At 50.2% G+C, this 22773-nt stretch overlaps 2 protein-coding genes across 2 annotated transcripts in view; both read left to right on the forward strand.

The window, feature by feature from the left end:
- LOC103189572 (arf-GAP with GTPase, ANK repeat and PH domain-containing protein 1) overlaps positions 1 to 11467 on the forward strand; it is a gene marked incomplete in the record, with an annotated part of 37455 nt that extends 25988 nt beyond the window's left edge. Inside the window, 5 exon segments of the mRNA XM_042344310.1 lie at positions 6973 to 7127; positions 7975 to 8065; positions 8242 to 8464; positions 8772 to 9027; positions 10557 to 11467. Coding sequence (XP_042200244.1) covers positions 6973 to 7127; positions 7975 to 8065; positions 8242 to 8464; positions 8772 to 9027; positions 10557 to 10760 — 929 coding nt within the window.
- A 5838-nt stretch (positions 11468 to 17305) lies between these two features.
- Positions 17306 to 22476, forward strand: LOC103189570 (zinc finger and BTB domain-containing protein 39). Its single transcript, XM_007910011.2, has 2 exons — positions 17306 to 17368; positions 20081 to 22476. Exon 2 carries the CDS (start codon positions 20197 to 20199, stop codon positions 22333 to 22335), a length of 2139 nt encoding a protein of 712 aa, XP_007908202.1. The 5' UTR covers positions 17306 to 17368; positions 20081 to 20196; the 3' UTR covers positions 22336 to 22476.
- The last annotated feature ends 297 nt before the right edge of the window (positions 22477 to 22773 follow it).

Below are 22773 nucleotides of genomic sequence, written 5' to 3' on the forward strand. Positions count from 1 at the left end.
CCTGATCCCGAGCTAATCACTCCGGCGGATGTAATGGCCTGGTATGCAGTAAATGCGGATTGAGCACAGTCGGCTGAAGGTAACCCTCCCTCCCAGCTCACTGGGACCCGGCACTGTAGGTTGGCAAATAATAATACCAAAGGCAGGAAAGAGGGTCTGAGTGAAGGCTCGATGGGCACAGTGAGAACGTTCTCTGGAGAGGTGCAAGTCACCTCACTGTGGCTGCTAACTCTTTTGGGTAACCGAGCGAGTGTGAAAGCTAACTGCAATTTGTAACCAAACCCGTCAGAGTTCAGGGACAGACTGGGAATGCCATCTGTTGGAGAGTTTGCGATTAGTGAGAACGTTCCTCACAGTGGGTCATCACTGTGGAAGGTTGAACAGTGAAGTGTAAAACTCTAATTCTTGCCTCTAATAGGGCAGGCAATTAGCTACTGCTCAGACCCAGCCATGGCTGTGTGCGCGGTGTGTGTCCGGTGTGCTCTCGGTGTGCTCTCGGTGTGCTCTGTGTGCTCTCGGTGTATTCTCAGTGTGTTCTCAGTGTATTCTCGGTGTGTTTTCGGTGTGCTCTGTTCTCAGTGTGTTCTCGGTGTATTCTGTATGTTCTCAGTGTGCTCTGTGTTCTCAGTGTATTCTCAGTGTGTTCTCGGTGTATTCTCAGTGTGTTCTCGGTGCGTTCTCAGTGTGTTCTCGGTGTATTCTCAGTGTGTTCTCGGTGTGTTCTCAGTGTGTTCTCAGTGTGTTCTCGGTGTGTTTGGTGTGCTCTGTTCTCAGTGTGCTCTGTGTTCTCGGTGTATTCTCAATGTGTTCTCTGTGTATTCTCGATGTGTTCTCAGTGTATTCTCAGTGTGTTCTCAGTGTATTCTCAGTGTGTTCTCGTGCGTTCTCAGTGTGTTCTCAGTGTTTACAGTGTGTTCACAGTGTGTTCTCGGTGTCCTCGGTGTTCTCGGTGTCCTCGGTGTCCTCGGTGTGTTCGGTGTTCTCGCTGTGTTCGGTGTTCTCGCTGTGTTCCGTGTTCTCGCTGTGTTCCGTGTTCTCGCTGTGTTCCGTGTTCTCGCTGTGTTCCGTGTTCTCGCTGTGTTCCGTGTTCTCGCTGTGTTCCGTGTTCTCGCTGTGTTCCGTGTTCTCGCTGTGTTCCGTGTTCTCGCTGTGTTCCGTGTTCTCGCTGTGTTCCGTGTTCTCGCTGTGTTCCGTGTTCTCGCTGTGTTCCGTGTTCTCGCTGTGTTCCGTGTTCTCGCTGTGTTCCGTGTTCTCGCTGTGTTCCGTGTTCTCGGTGTTCTCGCTGTGTTCGGTGTTCTCGCTGTGTTCGGTGTCTTCCGTGTTCTCGATGTGTTCCGTGTTCTCGGTGTGTTCCGTGTTCTCGCTGTGTTCCGTGTTCTCGCGGTGTTCTCGCTGTGTTCGGTGTTCTCGCTGTGTTCGGTGTTCTCGCTGTGTTCGGTGTCTTCCGTGTTCTCGATGTGTTCCGTGTTCTCGGTGTGTTCCGTGTTCTCGGTGTGTTCCGTGTTCTTGGTGTGTTCCGTGTTCTCGATGTGTTCTTGGTGTGTTCAGTGTTCTCGGTGTGTTCAGTTTTCTCGGTGTGTTCGTTGTTCTCGGTGTATTCCGTGTTCTCGGTGTGTTCCGTGTTCTCTGTGTGTTCTCGGTGTGTTCATTGTTCTCAGTGTGTTCCGTGTTCTCGGTGTGTTCCGTGTTCTCGGTGTGTTCCGTGTTCGGTGTTCTCGGGGTGTTTGGTGTGTTTGGTGTGTACTCTGTGTTTCTGGTGTGTTTGGTGTGTGCTCGGTGTTTTTGGTGTGTGCTCGGTGTGTTTGGTGTGTGCTCGGTGTGTTTGGTGTGTGCTCGGTGTGTTTGGTGTGTGCTCGGTGTGTTTGGTGTGTGCTCGGTGTGTTTGGTGTGTGCTCGGTGTGTTTGGTGTGTGCTCGGTGTGTTTGGTGTGTGCTCGGTGTGTTTGGTGTGTTTGGTGTGTGCTCGGTGTGTTCTCGGTGTGTTTGGTGTGTACTCGGTGTTTGGTGTGTGCTCGGTGTGTTTGGTGTGTGCTCGGTGTGTTTGGTGTGTTTGGTGTGTGCTCGGGGTGTTTGGTGTGTTTGGTGTGTCCTCGGTGTGTTTGGTGTGTTTGGTGTGTGCTCGGTGTGTGCTCGGGGTGTTTGGTGTGTGCTCGGGGTGTTTGGTGTGTTTGGTGTGTACTCGATGTGTTTGGTGTGTGCTCGGTGTGTTTGGTGTGTGCTCGGTGTGCTCGGTGTGTGCTCGGTGTGTTTGGTGTGTGCTCGGTATGTTTGGTGTGTGCTCGGTGTGTTTGGTGTGTGCTCGGTGTGTTTGGTGTGTGCTCGGTGTGTTTGGTGTGTGCTCGGTGTGTTTGGTGTTCCGTGTTCTCGCTGTGTTCCGTGTTCTCGCTGTGTTCCGTGTTCTCGCTGTGTTCCGTGTTCTCGCTGTGTTCCGTGTTCTCGCTGTGTTCCGTGTTCTCGCTGTGTTCCGTGTTCTCGCTGTGTTCCGTGTTCTCGCTGTGTTCCGTGTTCTCGCGGTGTTCTCGCTGTGTTCGGTGTTCTCGCTGTGTTCGGTGTTCTCGCTGTGTTCGGTGTCTTCCGTGTTCTCGATGTGTTCCGTGTTCTCGGTGTGTTCCGTGTTCTCGGTGTGTTCCGTGTTCTTGGTGTGTTCCGTGTTCTCGATGTGTTCTTGGTGTGTTCAGTGTTCTCGGTGTGTTCAGTTTTCTCGGTGTGTTCGTTGTTCTCGGTGTATTCCGTGTTCTCGGTGTGTTCCGTGTTCTCTGTGTGTTCTCGGTGTGTTCATTGTTCTCAGTGTGTTCCGTGTTCTCGGTGTGTTCCGTGTTCTCGGTGTGTTCCGTGTTCGGTGTTCTCGGGGTGTTTGGTGTGTTTGGTGTGTACTCGGTGTGTTTGGTGTGTTTGGTGTGTGCTCGGTGTGTTTGGTGTGTACTCGGTGTGTTTGGTGTGTGCTCGGTGTGTTTGGTGTGTGCTCGGTGTGTTTGGTGTGTGCTCGGTGTGTTTGGTGTGTGCTCGGTGTGTTTGGTGTGTGCTCGGTGTGTTTGGTGTGTGCTCGGTGTGTTTGGTGTGTGCTCGGTGTGTTTGGTGTGTTTGGTGTGTGCTCGGTGTGTTCTCGGTGTGTTTGGTGTGTACTCGGTGTGTTTGGTGTGTGCTCGGTGTGTTTGGTGTGTGCTCGGTGTGTTTGGTGTGTGCTCGGTGTGTTTGGTGTGTGCTCGGTGTGTTTGGTGTGTGCTCGGTGTGTTTGGTGTGTGCTCGGTGTGTTTGGTGTGTGCTCGGTGTGTTTGGTGTGTTTGGTGTGTGCTCGGTGTGTTTGGTGTGTGCTCGGTGTGTGCTCGGGGTGTTTGGTGTGTGCTCGGGGTGTTTGGTGTGTTTGGTGTGTCCTCGGTGTGTTTGGTGTGTTTGGTGTGTGCTCGGTGTGTTTGGTGTGTGCTCGGGGTGTTTGGTGTGTTTGGTGTGTACTCGATGTGTTTGGTGTGTGCTCGGTGTGCTCGGAGTGTTTGGTGTGTGCTCGGAGTGTTTGGTGTGTGCTCGGGTGTTTGGTTGTGTGCTCGGTGTGCTCGGTGTGCTCGGTGTGTTTGGTGTGTGCTCGGTGTGTGCTCGGTGTGTTTGGTGTGTGCTCGGTGTGTTTGGTGTGTGCTCGGTGTGTTTGGTGTGTGCTCGGTGTGTTTGGTGTGTGCTCGGTGTGTTTGGTGTGTTTGGTGTGCTCTGGTGTGTGCTCGGTGTGTTTGGTGTGTTTGGTGTGTTTGGTGTGTTTGGTGTGTGCTCGGTGTGTTTGGTGTGTGCTCGGTGTGTTTGGTGTGTGCTCGGTGTGTTTGGTGTGTGCTCGGTGTGTTTGGTGTGTTTGGTGTGTGCTCGGTGTGTTCTCGGTGTGTTTGGTGTGTACTCGGTGTGTTTGGTGTGTGCTCGGTGTGTTTGGTGTGTGCTCGGTGTGTTTGGTGTGTGCTCGGTGTGTTTGGTGTGTGCTCGGTGTGTTTGGTGTGTGCTCGGTGTGTGCTCGGTGTGTTTGGTGTGTTTGGTGTGTGCTCGGTGAGTTTGGTGTGTTTGGTGTGTGCTCGGGTGTTTTGGTGTGTTGGTGTGTCCTCGGTGTGTTTGGTGTGTTTGGTGTGTGCTCGGTGTGTGCTCGGGGTGTTTGGTGTGTGCTCGGGTGTTTGGTGTGTTTGGTGTGTCTCGGTGTGTTTGGTGTGTTTGGTGTGTGCTCGGTGTGTGCTCGGGGTGTTTGGTGTGTGCTCGGGGTGTTTGGTGTGTTTGGTGTGTACTCGATGTGTTTGGTGTGTGCTCGGTGTGTTTGGTGTGTGCTCGGTGTGCTCGGTGTGTGCTCGGTGTGTTTGGTGTGTGCTCGGTATGTTTGGTGTGTGCTCGGTGTGTTTGGTGTGTGCTCGGTGTGTTTGGTGTGTGCTCGGTGTGTTTGGTGTGTGCTCGGTGTGTTTGGTGTGTGCTCGGTGTGTTTGGTGTGTGCTTGGTGTGTTTGGTGTGTGCTCGGTGTGTTTGGTGTGTGCTCGGTGTGTTTGGTGTGTGCTCGGTGTGTTTGGTGTGTGCTCGGTGTGTTTGGTGTGTGCTCGGCCGGTGTGTTTGGTGTGTGCTCGGTGTGTTTGGTGTGTGCTCGGTGTGTTTGGGTGTGTCTCGGTGTGTGCTCGGGTGTTTGTTTGTGTCGGTGTTTTGGTGTGTACTCGGTGTGTTTGGTGTGTGCTCGGTGTGTTGGTTGCTCGGAGTGTGTGTCTGTGTGGTTTGGTGTGTGCTCGGTGTGTTTGGTGTGTGGTCGGTGTGTTTGGTGTGTGTGTGTTTGGTGTGTGTGCTCGGTGTGTTTGGTGTGTGGGTGTTTGGTGTGTGCTCGGAGTGTTTGGTGTGTGCTCGGTGTGTTTGGTGTTGCTCGGTGTGTGGTGTGCTCGGTATGTTTGGTGTGTGCTCGGTGTGTTTGGTGTGTGCTCGGTGTGTTTGGTGTGTGCTCGGTGTGTTTGGTGTGTGCTCGGGGTGTTTGTGGGTTTTGGTGTGTGCTCGGTGTGTTTGCTGGGTGTGCTCGGTGTGCTCGGAGTGTTTGGTGTGTGCTCGGTGTGTTTGGTGTGTGCTCGGTGTGTTTGGTGTGTGCTCGGTGTGTTTGGTGTGTGCTCGGTGTGTTGTGTGTGCTCGGTGTGTGCTCGGGTGTTTTGGTGTGTGCTCGGGTGGTTTGGTGTGTTTGGTGTGTACTCGATGTGTTTGGTGTGTGCTCGGTGTGCTCGGAGTGTTTGGTGTGTGCTCCGGTGTGTTTGGTGTGTGCTCGGTATGTTTGGTGTGTGCTCGGTGTGTTTGGTGTGTGCTCGGTGTGTTTGGTGTTTGCTCGGTGTGTTTGGTGTGTGCTCGGTGTGTTTGGTGTGTGCTCGGTGTGTTGTTTGGGTGGTGTGTGCTCGGTGTGTTTGGTGTGTGCTCGGTGTGTTTGGTGTGTGCTCGGTGTGTTTGGTGTGTGCTCGGGTGGGTGTGTTTGGTGTGTGCTCGGTGTGTTTGGTGTGTGCTCGGTGGTGTTTGGTGTGTGCTCGGGGTGTTTGGTGTGTGCTCGGGTGTTTGGTGTGTGCTCGGTGTGTTTTGGTGTGGTGCTCGGGTGTGTTTGGTGTGTGCTCGGTGTTTGGTGTGTGCTCGGGTGTTTGGTGTGTGCTCGGTGTGCTCGGAGTGTTTGGTGTGTGCTCGGGGTGTTTGGTGTGTGCTCGGTGTGTTTGGTGTGTGCTCGGTGTGTTTGGTGTGTGCTCGGTGTGTTTGGTGTGTGCTCGGGGTGTTTGGTGTGTGCTCGGTGTGTTTGGTGTGTGCTCGGTGTGTTTGGTGTGTGCTCGGGGTGTTTGGTGTGTGCTCGGGGTGTTTGGTGTGTGCTCGGGGTGTTTGGTGTGTGCTCGGGGTGTTTGGTGTGTGCTCGGTGTGTTTGGTGGTGTGCTCGGTGTGTTTGGTGTGTGCTCGGTGTGTGCTCGGGGTGTTTGGTGTGTGCTCGGGGTGTTTGGTGTGTGCTCGGGGTGTTTGGTGTGTGCTCGGGGTGTTTGGTGTGTGCTCGGTTTTCTCGGTGTGTTCGAGGGGATTCTGTTTGTCAGATCTGCTGCAATTTCCCTCTTCATTTATGTGCCATTTTAATGGGTGGCTTAGTGCTGGGGATTGGGCCTTTCTCTCTCTCTCTCTCTCTCTGCCATCGTTGTGCTTCTCAGTAAACCTTGTCTCCAATTCCTTTCCTGCTTTTCGGGACCCTGGGTGCAGCCAAGCGCAGGGTGTGGAAATTAAAACGCTTTGGTAGTTTAAGAAATATTTACAGAGCAGGTAAATGGAATTCTTCGAGCCGTGTCCAGCGGCCGGAATCTTTCTTCGCTGTTGTGGTCTTTGGAGTGAGTGTCTGTGTCCGTTCCTCTGTGTTGTGTCCCTTTTGCTTTCTGTGAGTTGAATCCTCAGCAATGAATTATCTATGTCACGGTAACCTGTGCTGGGATTACTCTTACAGCTATGTGTCTGCATGGGGGGGAGTGGGGAGAACGGAGGAGGGAGGGAACCTGATATATTTATTGTATGCTGGACCTATTGTTTGCAAATGCAGGGGAATTTTGTCACTTACATCATACAAACAGGACAGAATCCACACACACCACACACTCCCTCCGCCGGGCGCCCGGATGAGAAACCTTCACAAGAGTTTCAGTGTAAAACATGCAGCAGGTTTAACACTGCGACGGCAGTGATGGGGCACACAATATTTATGGCTTTCAATAAACTATTCGGTCAATTATTTATTCCATATTCTTCAGGACCTGAATGTGGGACATTGTCTCTCTGGTTTTATTAGGACATGATGTAACATGCGCCTGTTTGCGGGGCTGATTGTAACTGTTCCACATGGACATGTAGTTACTTGGCAAACCATCAGCCATTGTTGGAAACAAAGCCAATGTCTTTTCACCCGTGTCCAGCACTGGGTGTGGGTATCAGTGACCTCACTAGGATCTCCATCGTGCTGAGATATCATCTCTTTCTTCCCGACCTCTAGAGCAAGAGGAGAACTTTGAGTTCACTATCATCTCCAGTACAGGACAGATGTGGTATTTTGCTGCGGTGAATTTTGAAGAGAGAGACGCTTGGGTCCAGGCTATCGAGAGTCAGATCCTGGCCAGTCTGCAGTCCTGTGAAAGTAGCAAGAACAAGGTATTATAAGATTTTCACTCACTCTAGTGCCCAGGATCAGTTTTATCTCCCCACAATCTTCGTGCCCAAACTGTTACTATTAGCCTCTCAGCCCCGAGGCTCTGGAACTCCATCCCCAGTGCCTTCGCCGCTTCCTCCCTTTCCTCCTTCAAGACCGGTCTCAAAACCTTTCTCCTCAACCGTGCCTTCAGCTCCACTCTCGACTCTCTACCCCCTCTTCGCTCGCTCCCTTCCCTCCCCTCACCCTGACCATTTCCCCCCAATGCTCGGGTCCCGACCCAACTGTCCAGCGCTTTAGGATGTCCTTGCGACGTGAAAGGTGCTCTATAAATGCAATTTTGTTGTTGTTGTATTAGTTACTGTAATTGAGGGTGTAAATTACTCTGTCCCTTGTGTAAGGGAACGATGGATTGCGTATAATAAGTGACCCATGGTGCAATGTGGAGTCCTGTAGCTCAGGGTTAGACACTCGCCTCAGAAGTGAGAGGGATCTGGGTTTGATTCCCAGGTCAGGGCGAAAAGTTTGGCAAGTTTCCTTACTCCCCTCGCCTCTGTTTATCAGCAGTAAGGAGGAACCCGGCTGTTAGTTGATTGGTGGATCGCTTTCCGGGGCGAATAATTCCTTATTATTAAAAATAATAATAATAATAATTTGGCCACTTCAATCTACGACTGTTTGTGGGACGCTGCTGTGCGCAATTGGCTGCCGTGTTTCGCCCACAAATATACAGTCAATTCACTTTACAGTATATTATTGAAGCGCTTTGAGACGTCTTGAAGATGTGATCAGACGCTGTATCAAATGCAAGGATTATTATTATGATAATGATGTATTTGTATTTTGCAGGCGAGGCTGGACAGCCAGAGTGAAGCTGTTGCTCTTCAGGCTATCAGGAACGCCAGAGGAAATGCCTTCTGTGTTGACTGTGCTGCTCGGAGTAAGAATCTATATATTTTTTCCAAAGTTTGCCGGGAGCCGAGATGGTTGTTAGGCTGTGCTGAGTGAACGGTTGTCACGTGATTCCCTTGACCTCGTGGTGTGTGAATGTTCTGTCATTGTGTTATTTTACAATCCTCTGCTCTTATCTCTCCGCAATCATACCTCTCTGTGCAGATCCCACCTGGGCCAGCCTGAACCTGGGAGCTCTGATCTGCATTGAGTGCTCGGGGATTCATCGTAACCTGGGATCTCACGTGTCCCGTGTGCGGTCGCTGGATCTCGATGACTGGCCCTTGGAGCTGACCCTGGTGTTGACGTCCATTGGGAACGAGATGGCCAACACGGTGTGGGAGAGGAACACTGGGGGCCGCACCAAACCCAGCCCAGATTCCACCAGGCAAGTGCTCGTCACCTTCCCTCTCAGCTACAACCAGTATTGAGGAGTAATAATGTGGACTGGAATTATTACTCTGTTCATTGCTCCTTGTAGTAATAATAATAATAATAATCCTTGCGTTTGCCTTATCATGTCTTCTAGACGTCTCAAAGCGCTTCACAGGCTACACTGTAAAGTGAAGTGACTGTATATTTGTGGGCGAAACGCAGCAGCCAATTGCGCACAGCGGCGTCCCACAAACAGCTGTGGGTCGAAGTGACCAGTTTATTATTATTGTAGTGATTTTTGTTGCTGACCTGGTTTCTAGGGAAGAAAGGGAGAACTGGATCCGAGCTAAATACGAGCAGAAGCTGTTTGTGTCTCCCCTGAAGTTGCGAGAGGCTCCACTGGGAAAGCAGCTGTTCCGAGCGGTGCTGGAGAGAGATCTTCACAGCGTGTTGCTGCTGCTGGCTCACCTCAAGAAGGAGCAAATCAACGAGTACTCAGAGGAGAAGGAGCAATGCACAGCGCTACACCTCGCCTGCGAGCTGAAGGACGTGGTGATCACTCAGCTGCTTGTCTGGGTAGGTATCTTCTCCCCGGCCCAGCGCATGGTACACCACTTGGTCCCTGATGTAAAGCTGGATCAGAACTGGAACATATTGGAACACAGTAACAGGAGGAGGCCATTCAGCCCCTTGAGCCTGTTCCATCATTCTATTAGATCATGGCTGATATGTACCTCAACTCCAATTACCCGCCTTTGCCCCGTATCCCTGATCCCCTGACATGACAAACATCTCCACTTCAGTCTTGAAAATGTGACTGGATCCAGCCATAATCCACAGCCTTTTGGGGGAGGGAGAGAGTTCCAGATTCCCACTGCCCTTTGGGTGAAAAACTGCCCCTGATTTCACCCCAATTGGCCCCTAGCCCTAATTTTAAGATGATGCTGTAACCTCATAACCTCTACCAACCTGCCTGCTCCCTCCGCTCAGCAGGCTCCGGCCTGCTTCATGTCACCGACCTTGTCTGTCCCACTATTGGCAGGTGGCCTTCAGCCTTTCTGTCCCCACCTTCTGAAACTCCATCCCACACTCCCTTCACCTCGCCCCCTCCCTCGCCTCCTTCAAGACCCATCTCAAGACCCTCCTTTTCGACCGCACCTACGGTCACCCTCCTACACCTACCCTCCCCACCCTCCACCCCCTCCTGATCCCAACCACCAGCTCGGGTCCAAATCCCTGACTGTCCAGCGCCTTCGGACATCCTCCTAACGTGAAAGGCGCTGTGTAATTGTCATTTGTTGTTGTTGATGTCCCCTTGTTCTGGATTCTCCCACCAGAGGAAATAGTTTAGCTGTAATCACCCTATCAAATCCCTTGATTATATTAAACGCCTCCAATCAGATCAACCTCCTCGACCTTCTAAACTCCAGGGAGTTTATTTGTGGAAAATTTCAGTCTTAATTTAGAGGCCGTGTTCTCCTGCAATGGCTTAAAAAACGGATTAAGACTGGATTGAAGAATTCATAGATTCATAGAATGTTACGGCACAGAAGGAGGCCATTCGGCCCATCGAGTCTGTGCGGCTCTTTGACAGAGCATCACTTTCACTAACCCCAATCACCAGCTTTCTCCCCATAACCCCACAAACCCGTATTCCCCGATACCTGTCCAATTCTTCACAGTTCTGTGTGATCTTCGTGTTTAATGCAAAACTGTCCCACAGGCTGAGACTAGCTGGAATTTTGCTCTTTTCTACGCTCTGTATTGACTGTTTACTGTTATTCACTGACCCCACAGAGGCCATTCAGCCTGTGGGGTCAGTGAAAAACAGAGAGTGAATGGATAGACTGAGGTGGATAGATATTTGTTAGGTCAGGGTATCAAGAGATAAGGGCGGGTAATTGGAGTTGAGGTCAGCCATGATCTAATAGAATGGCGGAACAGGCTTGAGAGGCTGAATGGCCTCCTTCTGTTCCCACGTTCCTGTGAGTGGGAGGGCAAGGGATAAGGGGTATAACTTACAAATGTTAATTGTAATAACGAACTGCGGAGACGTTTCATGGAGTTGGGAAAGATTTTGATTCCGGGTTTGCTGTGCCCTGCAGTACGGCATCGAAGTGAAGGCCAGAGATCTACACGGAAACACGGCGATGTTCTACGCCAGGCGGGCGGGCAGCCAGGAGTGCGTGGATGTCCTGTTACAGCACGGCTGCCCCAATGAGGCCTATACCGTGAGCGTCACCCCCAACCTCCGCAGGAAAAACAGCAGCACCAGCTTCGGGAGGTCAGACGCTCGGTTCCCGCTGTGAAGTGGCCATGGCTCCGTGTCCTCCCCTCACCAGGGAGATGTGTCACAGAGATCCACGGCAAGTTGACACACGATGGTGGGTCCCGACTGGTCCAGAACCTTTATGAGCAGGAGGTGCCCTGAGCTGTTGTCACAGCAAACCACCCCGTCACCATCACCTTTTCTGGACGGTCCCCATTGATTCAGACCACAAGGTGACAGGACCACACTGGGTGGGGGTGTGGGTGGGGGAGTGCGCTCAGTCAGACCAGCAGATTAACATTAGGGGGGTTTCTTTCTGTAGTAAACGACTGATCTTCCCGTTTAGAGTATTTTATATTTGACATCATTGTTGTCGAGAGGCTTATTTTCTAACAGTTTCGATGTCGGATCTCCGAGGTACTGAATGTTCTTTTGCGTACAGCGTTTCTCTGACTTTGTGCACTTTGTATTGACATTTGTAAAGGGAGATGTGTTCTTTCTGTGCGTTCCTGATGTTGAATATTTTCAGTATTTGCGAGAATCTTTGCTGCTCAGATCCCCTCGGGGGGAGCTGGGCAGAGGGAGGGGTGGAATTATCATTTCTTTCTTATTTTGTGACAACCGAAAAAGACTCATTCTTCACGCAGAACTGACTGTCCACGTGTAGGAGGAACCTCATAGCATCCAGCCGTGTGTGTGAGAATCAACAGCCATGTGTATCTGTGTGTGTGACACACTGTTTGTGTGTGAGAGAGAGAGAGACACTGTACTGTGTGTGGTGTGTGTGTGAGATGCACTGTGTGTTTGTGTGTGTGTGTGAGATGCACTGTGTGTGTGTGAGATGCACTGTGTGTGTGTGTGAGATGCACTGTGTGTGTGTGTGCGTGTGAGATGCACTGTGTGTGTGTGTGTGTGTGAGATGCACTGTGTGTGTGTGTGAGATGCACTGTGTGTGTGTGTGCGTGTGAGATGCACTGTGTGTGTGTGTGAGATGCACTGTGTGTGTGTGTGAGATGCACTATGTGTTGTGAGTGTGAGAACAAGACTCATGTACACACACTGCGTGTCAGCGCTACAACTTGCATTTATATAGCCCCCCCCCCCCACAGGCAGCAGCAGATTGTAGGGACGGCGAGATTGACAGAGGGAAAGTGTCTAAACAATCAAACAACCGCGCTCTTCCCATCGGGTCAGGTTCTCTGGCAGGAGCTTCCCTTCCCTACAGTCACTGCAGCAGCAAGAGCAGCGCAGGATTATCAAGCAGATCATTGTCGTGCGACATTATGAACAGCCCATGTTTTTCTCCCGTCCCCTCTCCTGAGGACATGGATGTCTGTTTGCTGAGGGAGGTACAGTGCCATGAGTGCCTCCAGCCTCTGGTGTGTGTAGGGCGCGGGTGGCTGGGGTGCGGGTGGGGGCTTTGCAGCTCCAGCGCAAATAAACAACAGCCCAATTTCTGTTGACTTGTGGAGACGGGAAACAATTTAATTTGAACTGAATGGCGGCCGGGATGGTTAGCGTATCCACTGTAGACAGTTGGAGAAAACTCTGACCAGAAACTTCACAGAGAGAAACAGTGTAACATCCATCAGTGAGAGAGGGGATCTCTAGACTTCTGCACAAAGTGCTGATCTGTCCAAACACCTTATGCACAGCAATCAGAGTTAGACGAACCAACGATGACAACAACTTGCACTTATGTAGTGCCCCTCACGCAGGGTAACCTCCCAGAGTGCTCAACCATCATAGACTATGGTTTAACAGAAGACTCATCTTGGCAACCAATTCACATCCCCTACGTTCTGTTCTGTCTCTCACTCACTCCTCCACACGGTTACTTTCCTCTCCCCTTGAAATCATTTTGGAGACCAGCTTTTATTTCCTCGGAAGTCGTGTTCTCTCTGAATATGTTTTTTGCCTTGTTTTGGGGACGGAGAAAGGCACGATTTTTTTTCTCTTTTTTTAAAAAAAAATGATATAAAAGCGAATCTGTTTCAGGTATTTTTTAAAACCCACAAAAAAATCCTTTAAACTTTAAATTAAAACAGGTGAAATGTTCCTCACTGTAAATGTTTCCCATGAAGAGGTTTTTTTTTACATAGTTTTGACTTATTATTGGATTTGATTCTTGTGATTAGCTTCCATTGCTTCCTTGTGTTTGCCGAATATTATTGTGCTCAAAAGTTAGTTTATTCTCTTTTTAAAAACATGCTGCAGCATCTTTTGTGAATCGTTGGTTGATCCTGTTCAAATTAATTAAATTTTCAGATGTTTTTATTGTAATTCTGTATTTGTAGAAACTTGTTCAAGGTCTTGATTCATCAACAGCTGAAATCAAGTGAACTGTAATTAACGGGTGGGGGGGGCGGGCGGAGGGGGGCAGGGGGGAGGGGGAGCAACGGTGGGGGGGGGCGGGGGGGAAGGAGTGGGGCGGGGGCTTTTTTTTAATTTCCACTCAAGTGATAAGTGGGAGTCGGGGAGGTCTGGTTACAAAATCAATACCCCACACTTAGCTGGAAATGGGATGTTGCTCTGTTGTACCTGGTTGAATATTGCCCCATTCCTCCTTCCCCCCTCCTCACTCTTCCTGTTCTCAACAGCAACAATATTCATAGAGCATCTTCACATAGGATAGCGCCTCAGAGCACATCTGAAAGCCTCTGTTCAGCACAGTTACAGAAATTGAGCTTTTCCAGCTCTGTGCTTTTCCAGACTGAGAAATTGAATTTTTCTCCTTAGACGTCAGAGAGCAGAGAGGACAATATTTTCCTTCAAATGTGAACTGGGATCAAGTTGAACCTGGCGTCTGTAAATGGGCTGATTTCCCAAATGCTTCCATTTTACCAACAAATCAGTTTGTAACTTGATTTCTCAACAGAGAAATGGGCATTATTATCAACTTCATGTAAATCAAATGAAACTATTGAAGACCAGGATGTACAGTTTGTTCTTAATGTGCATCACAAGATCAGAGATGTGAACCTCTCTGATTAATATGTAGCAAAAGGAAAACTTCTGACTTTTGGTAAATTAACTTTTTTTTAAAATAAAACCTTTAAATGTATCTGAAGTCCACAAAGTGGTAAGATTTTGTAATGTATCACTATCGTGTCTTGATGTTTACAAAGGGAGCGTGAATGCAATGTACCATTCAGCGACCCCCAACTTCCACAGTCGGTGGTGTTTATCTTGTGTTGGTCGTGAACATTAGGGATCTATTTGCTATGTCTTTGTGCAGAATGGAATTTTCCATTTTAAGATGAAGGGGATTTCCCATTATCATAATCAAATCACTATGTTTAGTGATCAGCGTTAGGTACAGCCTCATTATCTCCCAGACTTCCTCTGTGCGCTAAGCCAAGTGGCTACCCCGGTACGATGAGATTCCAGTCAGACAGGACAACCCTGCCTTCAGCAACCCAACCACATATGGCATTAATGGCAAGCTACAGCTGACCCAGAGTCTGCTAACATCACTCTTCCCACCCACCCCCCTTCTTCCCCACTCCCTCTCTCTCTTCCCCCATCCCATGGTCCCCTTTTCCCCTTTCCCCAGTCTAAGATCTACAGAAGTCACCGTTTTACGGGAGAAAGGTTTCAAGGAGGGTTGAGAAATTAAAAACAATTTACAAGGTGAATCAATCAACAAATAAATTAGGTGACAGAATTTTTTTTAATGAATCATGACGAGACGAGGTACTATATCACGAGTTAGTCTAAAAGTATTGCCTTTTGAATACCATTTGCTCCAATCCTTAAAGGCTCCAGTACATTGGGTCGATTTGCCAACAGCCTATGTTTGTTCCTGTGACTTGTCTACAATCATCTGTTTTACTGTCTCAACAATTACAGAAAAACAAAGTGTCTCGCACTCTGGGTGTAAATTTATTGAGTTTTGAAAGTGTTCTTTCTATGTGTAACTTTTCTCGAAGATTGTTTTTTTCCCCGTGGCAATACGATACTCCGTGTGCTTTTCAAATATTTCTTGTAGAAAGGAGTTTACACTTTGTACAGATCTGTAAAGTTCAATTAAATAAATGTTTAAATTTTTGCGTTGCCTCTGTTCTGAAAAAGAATTTCATGATCAAGGAATCTTTGGGGCAGTGAATCTCGGACACATTTTTTGTGGCCTCAAGTTGTGTGCCCACTGATGGCTGCAGGGCTAGATTTTACTAATAAAAATCCGCGGTTAATCATATGAAAAATAAAGGAAATATAGACATTTGCAAATCTCAAATGGTTTTCATTTATTTCTGTTCATTTGACAAACCACATTTGAGAAAACCGTTTTTTCACCAAAGTTTGCATAGACCGTAGTTACGAGAGCCATGCAATGAATGGAATCTATTTGAGATGTGTATAAAAAATATTATTATAATTAGGGGTTAGAATTGTCTGTGCAGTAGTAATTGGCTGAGCAGTTAAGAGTAATTACACGAACAAACCTCTTCCAGTTTGTAGGACTAGCGCTGTATTTAGTGTAATGATACTAAACCTGACCAAAAGCAGCTTCACATCTCCTATGGTTGGGGGGGTGGGGGGGAAGCTGCTGTGGCCACATTTAAGAAACACTGCACTAGGGAAGGCATTGGTCCACAAAACACACAGTCACTGCACTTTACAGTAGATCTTGTGAAGCACTTTGGGACATGCTCCCAACATGAAAGGCACTATAACCAAATGCAAGGATGATTCACCCCCTGGAGTGTCTGATTTTGTGGGTGAGAGAGTCTGGATCCCTGAATGGACAAGAAGGACAATTCTCTACACCTGCGACTAACTCCCAACGTAGTAAAGCAAAGTGTCTCCTCTCTGTGCGACAACAACACTTGAGATCAGTGTTTTGTGCTTTTATGTTTCATGACAGGTGAGAGGTGCAATGTCTTGCATCATGTCATTTATCACATCACGTCACCCCACGGAGGAGTCTAATTTGCGGAATTTTTTGACAGGATTTACTTGGTGCGGAATCTGCTGTGTCGGACCAATGTGGACTCGAGACAGTGACTGGATGACTCCCTGGGCGCTGTGCTGCTTTGGGGCATCTTTGGAATGAAGAACGAGAGGGCAAGGATGCCGGCTGACAGTGAGTGAAGCAACGACAACAACAACTTCCATTTATAGAGCACACGTCACAGAGGTAGAGTCTCAGAGCCTTTCATTTTGGGGGGCAGCCCGGTGTCTGTCATCACCGTGGCTAAGAGCATCCAAACCAAGCTGAGAATTCTCTGCTTCCCAACTACTCATGGAAATCCCAGAGATAGATTGTTGGAATGGAATGCGCTCTCTCTCTCTCCCTAATGTGACGTAACCTGCTTACCTAATTCTGGAAAGTATTAGGCGCAGGTTGTCAGGAGCCAAGGTTTGGGGCTCTGCCTTGTGGGATAACTTCCTGACCTGAAATGTGCTAAACAGATGTAATTTGTCGTTGTTGCGTTGGGGTAACTGCTGGAGTCTAATCAGCTGAAACCACACAGTTTGCCATTGGTGTCGCTGCCTGTCCAGCTCGGACCACCCTCCCTGAACCTCAGGGCTTTGGCTGTAGGGTCACCAGGAGCTGAGCGGGAGGAGCCCCCACCCCCAGTGACTGCTTATTGGAGCATTTAAAGAGTGAAAAGGAAGGATGGTGATGGATGGGGGGCGCGGAGAGGGGGGGGGGGGAGATACACACACACACGGGGGGGGGGGGGAGATACACACACACGGGGGGGGGGGAGATACACACACGGGGGGGGAGATACACACACAGGGGGGGGGAGATACACACACATGGGGGGGGAGATACACACACACGGGGGGGGGGAGATACACACACGGGGGGGGAGATACACACACACGGGGGGGGGGAGATACACACACACGGGGGGGGGAGATACACACACGGGGGGGGGGGAGATACACACACAAGGGGGGGGGAGATACACACACACGGGGGGGGGGAGATACACACACGGGGGGGGAGATACACACACGGGGGGGGGGAGATACACACACAGGGGGGGGGAGATACACACACACGGGGGGGGGGGAGATACCACACACGGGGGGGGGGGGAGATACACACACAGGGGGGGGGGGAGATACACACACACGGGGGGGGGAGATACACACACAGGGGGGGGAGATACACACACGGGGGGGGGGAGATACACACACGGGGGGGGGGGAGATACACACACACGGGGGGGGGAGATACACACACGGGGGGGGAGATACACACACGGGGGGGAGAACACACAGGGGGGGGAGATACACACACAGGGGGGGAGATACACACACACACGGGGGGGGGGAGATACACACACACACACACAGGGGGGGGGGAGATCTCACACACACACACACACGGGGGGGGGGAGATACACACACACACGGGGGGGGATACACACACACACACACGGGGGGGGATACACACACACATACACACGGGGGGGGGGGAGATACACACACACACACACACACACACGGGGGGGGATACACGCACACACGGGGGGTGCAGAGGGGCAGCTCCAGTGGCGGCCGCCAGCCCTCCGGCCGGGAGGGGGCGCTGTCGGCGGCGGGTGCAGTGTGTGGCGGGCTGGCGGGCGGGCGGGCGGGCGCCGGTTGCTAAGGGCCCAGTGAAGCCGGGAGGGAGCTCCTCAACTGCGGGTGAGCGGCGCTCGGGCTGCGGGGGGAAGCGGCCGGGGTGGGGGGAGAGAGAGGCCCGGCGGCGGCGGCCCCTGGACGGCGAGGCCGGGGCGGGAGGGAGTGAAGCCGGGGCCTGAGGGCGACAAGGAGTCCGAGGCCTCGGCCTTTGTTCCCGGGAGCGGCCCCCAGCCTCGGCCTAGGCCCCGGGCAGCGGCTCTCACACACCCTCTGGGGGGGGGGAAGCGCTTCTCGTCGGCCCCGTGTGTGCGCTTCAACAACCTTTGTATTTTTGCGGGTACTTTGGGGCCACAACCCCTGAACCTCCATCATCATCACCGATAATAATCATAATCTCCAAATACTATGGTTGGGGCCCCGTGGCTTGTGTACACATGTGTGTGTATGTGAGTGCATGTACATGTGAGTGTGTGTATGTGAGTGCATGTACATGTGTATGTGTGTATGTGAGTGCATGTACATGTGTGTGTGTGTATGTGAGTGCATGTACATGTGTATGTGTGTATGTGAGTGCATGTACATGTGTGTGTGTGTATGTGAGTGCATGTACACGTGTGTGTGTATGTGAGTGCATGTACATGTGTATGTGTGTATGTGAGTGCATGTACATGTGTGTGTGTATGTGAGTGCATGTACATGTGTATGTGTGTATGTGAGTGCATGTACATGTGTGTATGTGAGTGCATGTACATGTGAGTGTGTATGTGAGTGCATGTACATGTGTGTATGTGAGTGCATGTACATGTGAGTGTGTATGTGAGTGCATGTACATATGTGTGTGTATATGTTAGTGTGTGCATGTATGTCTGTATATGTAGATGTATGTGTGTGTATATGTGTGAAGCATTTTGAGAGGTCTTGAAGACGTAATGAGGCGCTATATCATATGGAAGGATTATTGTTATCCCGTAGCTCAGTGGTTAGAGCGCAAGCGTGAGGACCTGGGTTCGATTCCCAGATGGGACGAAACAAAATGTTGGGCAAGTTTCCTTACTCCACACACACTGCTTATTGTTTACCCGGCGTTTAACAGGAACCCGGTTGTTAGTCGATTGGCAGATCGCTTTCCGGGGATAATAATCCCTTCAATAAATAAATAATAATCCATGACCAACTGTTTGTGGGATGCTGCTGTACGCAACTGGCTGCCATGTTTTACCACAAAAATATTGTCAATTAACTTTACAGTATATTCTGTGAAGCGCTTTGAAGCGTCTCGAAGACTTGATAAGGTGCTGTATCAAATGCGATTATTATTATTAATATCATCACCCTGGCCTGGTGATCTATAGCAAACCCCAAATAATAGTCTACCTCTGTTACCATCTATTAATTCTACCCAAAATGATGCTATGGCTGCCCTTTCCTTTTTTATATCCTCTCATTTGTCCCTCAATCCTGGAGTTTATATACTGACACTGTGGATCTTTGTAGTTGTCCAAGACATCTCAGAACGCCTCCCTGGACTTACAGTTACTGTTAAGTGTAGTGACTGTGTGTTTTGTGAGCCAGGACACTGGGGGAGAGGGAGAGAAACTCCCAGCTCTTTCTCCACCTCCCCCCCCTCCCACCGACAGTGCCGTGGGAGATCTTTAACATCCGCTCTGAAGAAGGCATGGAAGCGGAGTGAGGTTTAATGTCTTGTCTGAAGGACGGCGTCTCCGACAATGTTCTCTACTCCCAGTGATGCGCTGGAGCGTCAGCCTGGACTATATGAGTTCCAAGTCCCAAACTAAGACTACAGTAAATAACTGAACAGCACTGAATAGAACTGTGCTTCTTCACCAGATACTGTATCCACTTAAACAGCTCTGATCTGCATCTTGTGGGAAGGCGCAGCTAGATTTACCTATACATTTACTTCAGCGTCCGGTTCATCATCACGGCTTTATAATTAGTATTTCAAATATTACAGTATATTCTGTGAAGCGTTTTGAGACGTCTCAACGATGTGATAAGGCGCTATAAGAAATGCAAGGGTTATTATTTTTATTTTGAATGAAAGCTGCTGTGCTGGACTTGTTTGACTTACAATACCGTTATTTAATGGAAAACGCAGTGTTAAAGCCAGTAAATAAATGTCCTCGATAGCCGGTGTTATCGTGGCTTCCTTGTTTGTCCAAATGCAAAGGCTTCTCATCTCCTGGTTCTTTGTAAAATGTTGCTGCCAGATTCATCTCTGTAACATTCACATCTTTCCTCACTAATCTGATTCTGTAAATATGGTTCTGCTACTTGGAGCTCAGGCGGAACTTTGCACACTTCTAGGCAAACAGAGATTGTTGCCTGCTGGTGGTTGTGTGTACGTAAATTGCATGTTTATATTATATTGGTAAAGCTACACTGCTTTGTGTTAGTGTACATTTGGANTTTTTTCCTGGTGTCGTGTCCGACAATCCCCCAACAAAACTAGTCACTCATTCCATAGTTGTTTATGGGATGTCTCTGTGTGCAAATTGGCTGCCACATTTGCCCACAAAATACACAGTCAACACACTTTACAGTATATCCTGTGAAGTGCTTTTGAGATGTCTCAAAAATGTGATAAAATACTGTACCAAATACAAGGATTATTGTTATAGTTACCCTTCCTGCTGCCCAATGATGTTACAGCCTGACTCTGGAGTCTGACTCGAGATGAACAGGAGAATATGGTGAATTTGTTTGATTGGGAATCTTCTGGATTGTTTCTGATCTGTTTATCCTCGTTTTCAGGTTTCCCCCCCCACCTTTGCTCTCAATTGGGAGTGTGTGTCCATGGAAAGGTGTAAGGCTGAGGGTGTTAGTTTGCCGGTTTGAGTCACAGATCTCTCAAAGGACGAGCAGAAAGCATGGGTATGAGAATCAAACTGCACAGCGCAGACCATCCCAACAATCTGCTCAAGGAACTGAACAAGTTCCGTCTCTCTGAAACCATGTGCGATGTCATTATTGTGGTCGGGAACCGGACGTTTTCAGCTCACAAGTCTGTGCTGGCGTGTGCCGCTGGCTACTTCCAGAAGCTCTTCCTGCACTCAGAGGTCAACACGACAAGGACATATGTGGTGGATTTCATCACTCCGGCAAACTTTGAGCGAATCCTAAACTTCATTTACACGGCAGAGCTGTTCACTGACCTGATCAATGTGGGTGTGATCTACGAGGTGGCTGAAAAGCTAGGAATGCAGGACCTCCTCAAGGCCTGTTACTCCACATTCCCTGACCTGGAGAAGACAGAGAGCAGCCGGCACCCACAGGGCCTGGGCAGGGGATATGGAGCCTCCGAGGAGCAGAACCCTGCCGGACCGGACTCCAGGAACTCTGGCTCGCAGCTGTGTGAGAACCGAGGCTACATCATGCAGGTGGAGGTCGGAGACAGCTACAAGAGCGAGGATAGGAGTGTGGGCTCCGAGAACGGCCCCAGCCTGTCCGTGATGTACCAACAACCCACCAAAACAGAGGAGGACAACTTGGAGATGGAATACAGCCAGGCCACCTCGACAGAGAGTATCGCTCTACCCACAAGCAAAGGACCTTGTGAACTGTACGAGATACAAAGCAATGGGTATTATAATCAGACCAGCCTCCTGCTGCCTGGGGAGGGTCTGAAGGAGAGTGGGAGTCCGTGTGTGAGTAACAGCGCTGATCTGCAGGCTCAGGCGGCGAAGGAGATGGAGTGCCTGCCGTTTGAGGGCATGGACCACGAGACGCTGCAGTTTGAGGAGCAGCAGGAGAGCCGCTCGGGGGAGGTAATTGAGCTGACGGATGACAGCGAGGACGAGGATCTGGTCTGTGTGAAGGATGGGGAGGGTGAGGGCGAGAGCAAAGCGCTACCCTGCCAGGTGTGTGGCAAGCTGTTACCGGCCAACATGGGGCTGATCCGGCAGCACGGCAAACTACACATCGACATGAAGGCCGGCGTGTGCCGAGTGTGCGGAGGCAAGTTCACCGACAGGAGCTCCCGCATCACCCATGTGCTCTCTCACGTCGGCATCTTCCTCTTCGCCTGTGACATGTGCGAGATGAAGTTCGTGACCCAGTGGCAGGTGGCGGGACACAGGAAAGCCAAACCCTACGACACCAACATCATCATCCAACCCAACACCATCCTCCCAGCCGAGGCCAGCTTCGGAGCCTCGCCCACGGAGCTGTTTTGTGCCGTGTGCGGGAAAGCCACAGCGAGGGAGTTCCTGGCTGTGAAGGAACACGTGCTCTCTCACCTGGACATGAAAAGCCTGTCGTGCTGTGTGTGCGAGCAGCCCTCCCGCTCAGTGTGCAGCTTGATGTGGCACGTGTTGTCCCACATGAACATCTCCATCTTCTCCTGCTCTGTGTGCGGGGACAGCTTTGTGGACCAAGGGTTGCTGGAGCAGCACATGTCCTCACACCAGGGCTTGGAGTCCTACTTGTTTGAGTGTAATTTCTGCAGCAGAAAGTTCCGCTTGGAGGCTTCGTTCCAGAACCACATGAAGATCCACAAGAAGCACCACGCGGAGGGGGTGAAAGACCTCCTGGGGGGCGGGGGGGGGCAGCAGCACCAGTGGCTGAAAAAGACTCTAATAATGTCGCCTTCACAGGAGTCCACCAGTGACTGCCACCTGCCCGGGCTTCACCACGAGCTGCTGCAGGTCAATCACGGCAAGGCCAGCGCCAAAGGGAATTGGTACGAGTGTGAGTTTTGCCGGAAGCGCTTCTCCCACTCCAGCGAGTTCCAGTATCACCTGCGGATCCACTCGGGGGAGAAACCGTACGAGTGTAAACTGTGCCACAAGTTCTTCCGGGGTCGCTCCACCGTCAAAAACCACCTAAAGACACACTCGGGCGCCCTCATGTACTGCTGCACTGTCTGCCACAAGTACTGCCCCACCCTGAACCTTATGATCAAACACGTGGAGGCCCACAAAGACGGAGGGCTTCCCCCTGACTTTAACATCGCACAGACGTTCATGTACATTGTCCATTCCAAACAGCCGGTCAAAATGATGGAATAAATTAATAAATCAATAAATTAATAAAACGGTGACTTTTGAAGAAAGGGGCGCTTGTCCACCGGCCATCAGTGTAGGTGTGAACTGACTGTATTGGTAACTAGGCGTCAAAATAAAATCTAAGTTTAATGTAAACAAGTGGAACCTTCTGAGCAAAGGTCACTGTTTTAAGACGAGGCGCTGGATGGCAGGACTTTTATATTAATATTCCAGATTTTATAAGGTGAAGGTGCTTAACTAATGTCAGATCATGTACTGAGAAGGTTGTTGCTCTGCCTGGCTGTGGGAGTGTAGAGAATATACACTGTGGCAAAACAGCCAAACTGTTTCCAGACTTCATTGCTGTAGGTTGTACAACTGTCAAAGGGACGAAGGGTCTCGGTGTTCCTGAGCCGGCCGTCAGTCAGGGCTGGCCTGGGCACAGCCAAGTGCTGTTATATG

Source organism: Callorhinchus milii, unplaced genomic scaffold, assembly GCF_018977255.1.
Source record: "Callorhinchus milii isolate IMCB2004 unplaced genomic scaffold, IMCB_Cmil_1.0 Scaffold27, whole genome shotgun sequence".
NCBI lineage: Eukaryota > Metazoa > Chordata > Chondrichthyes > Chimaeriformes > Callorhinchidae > Callorhinchus > Callorhinchus milii.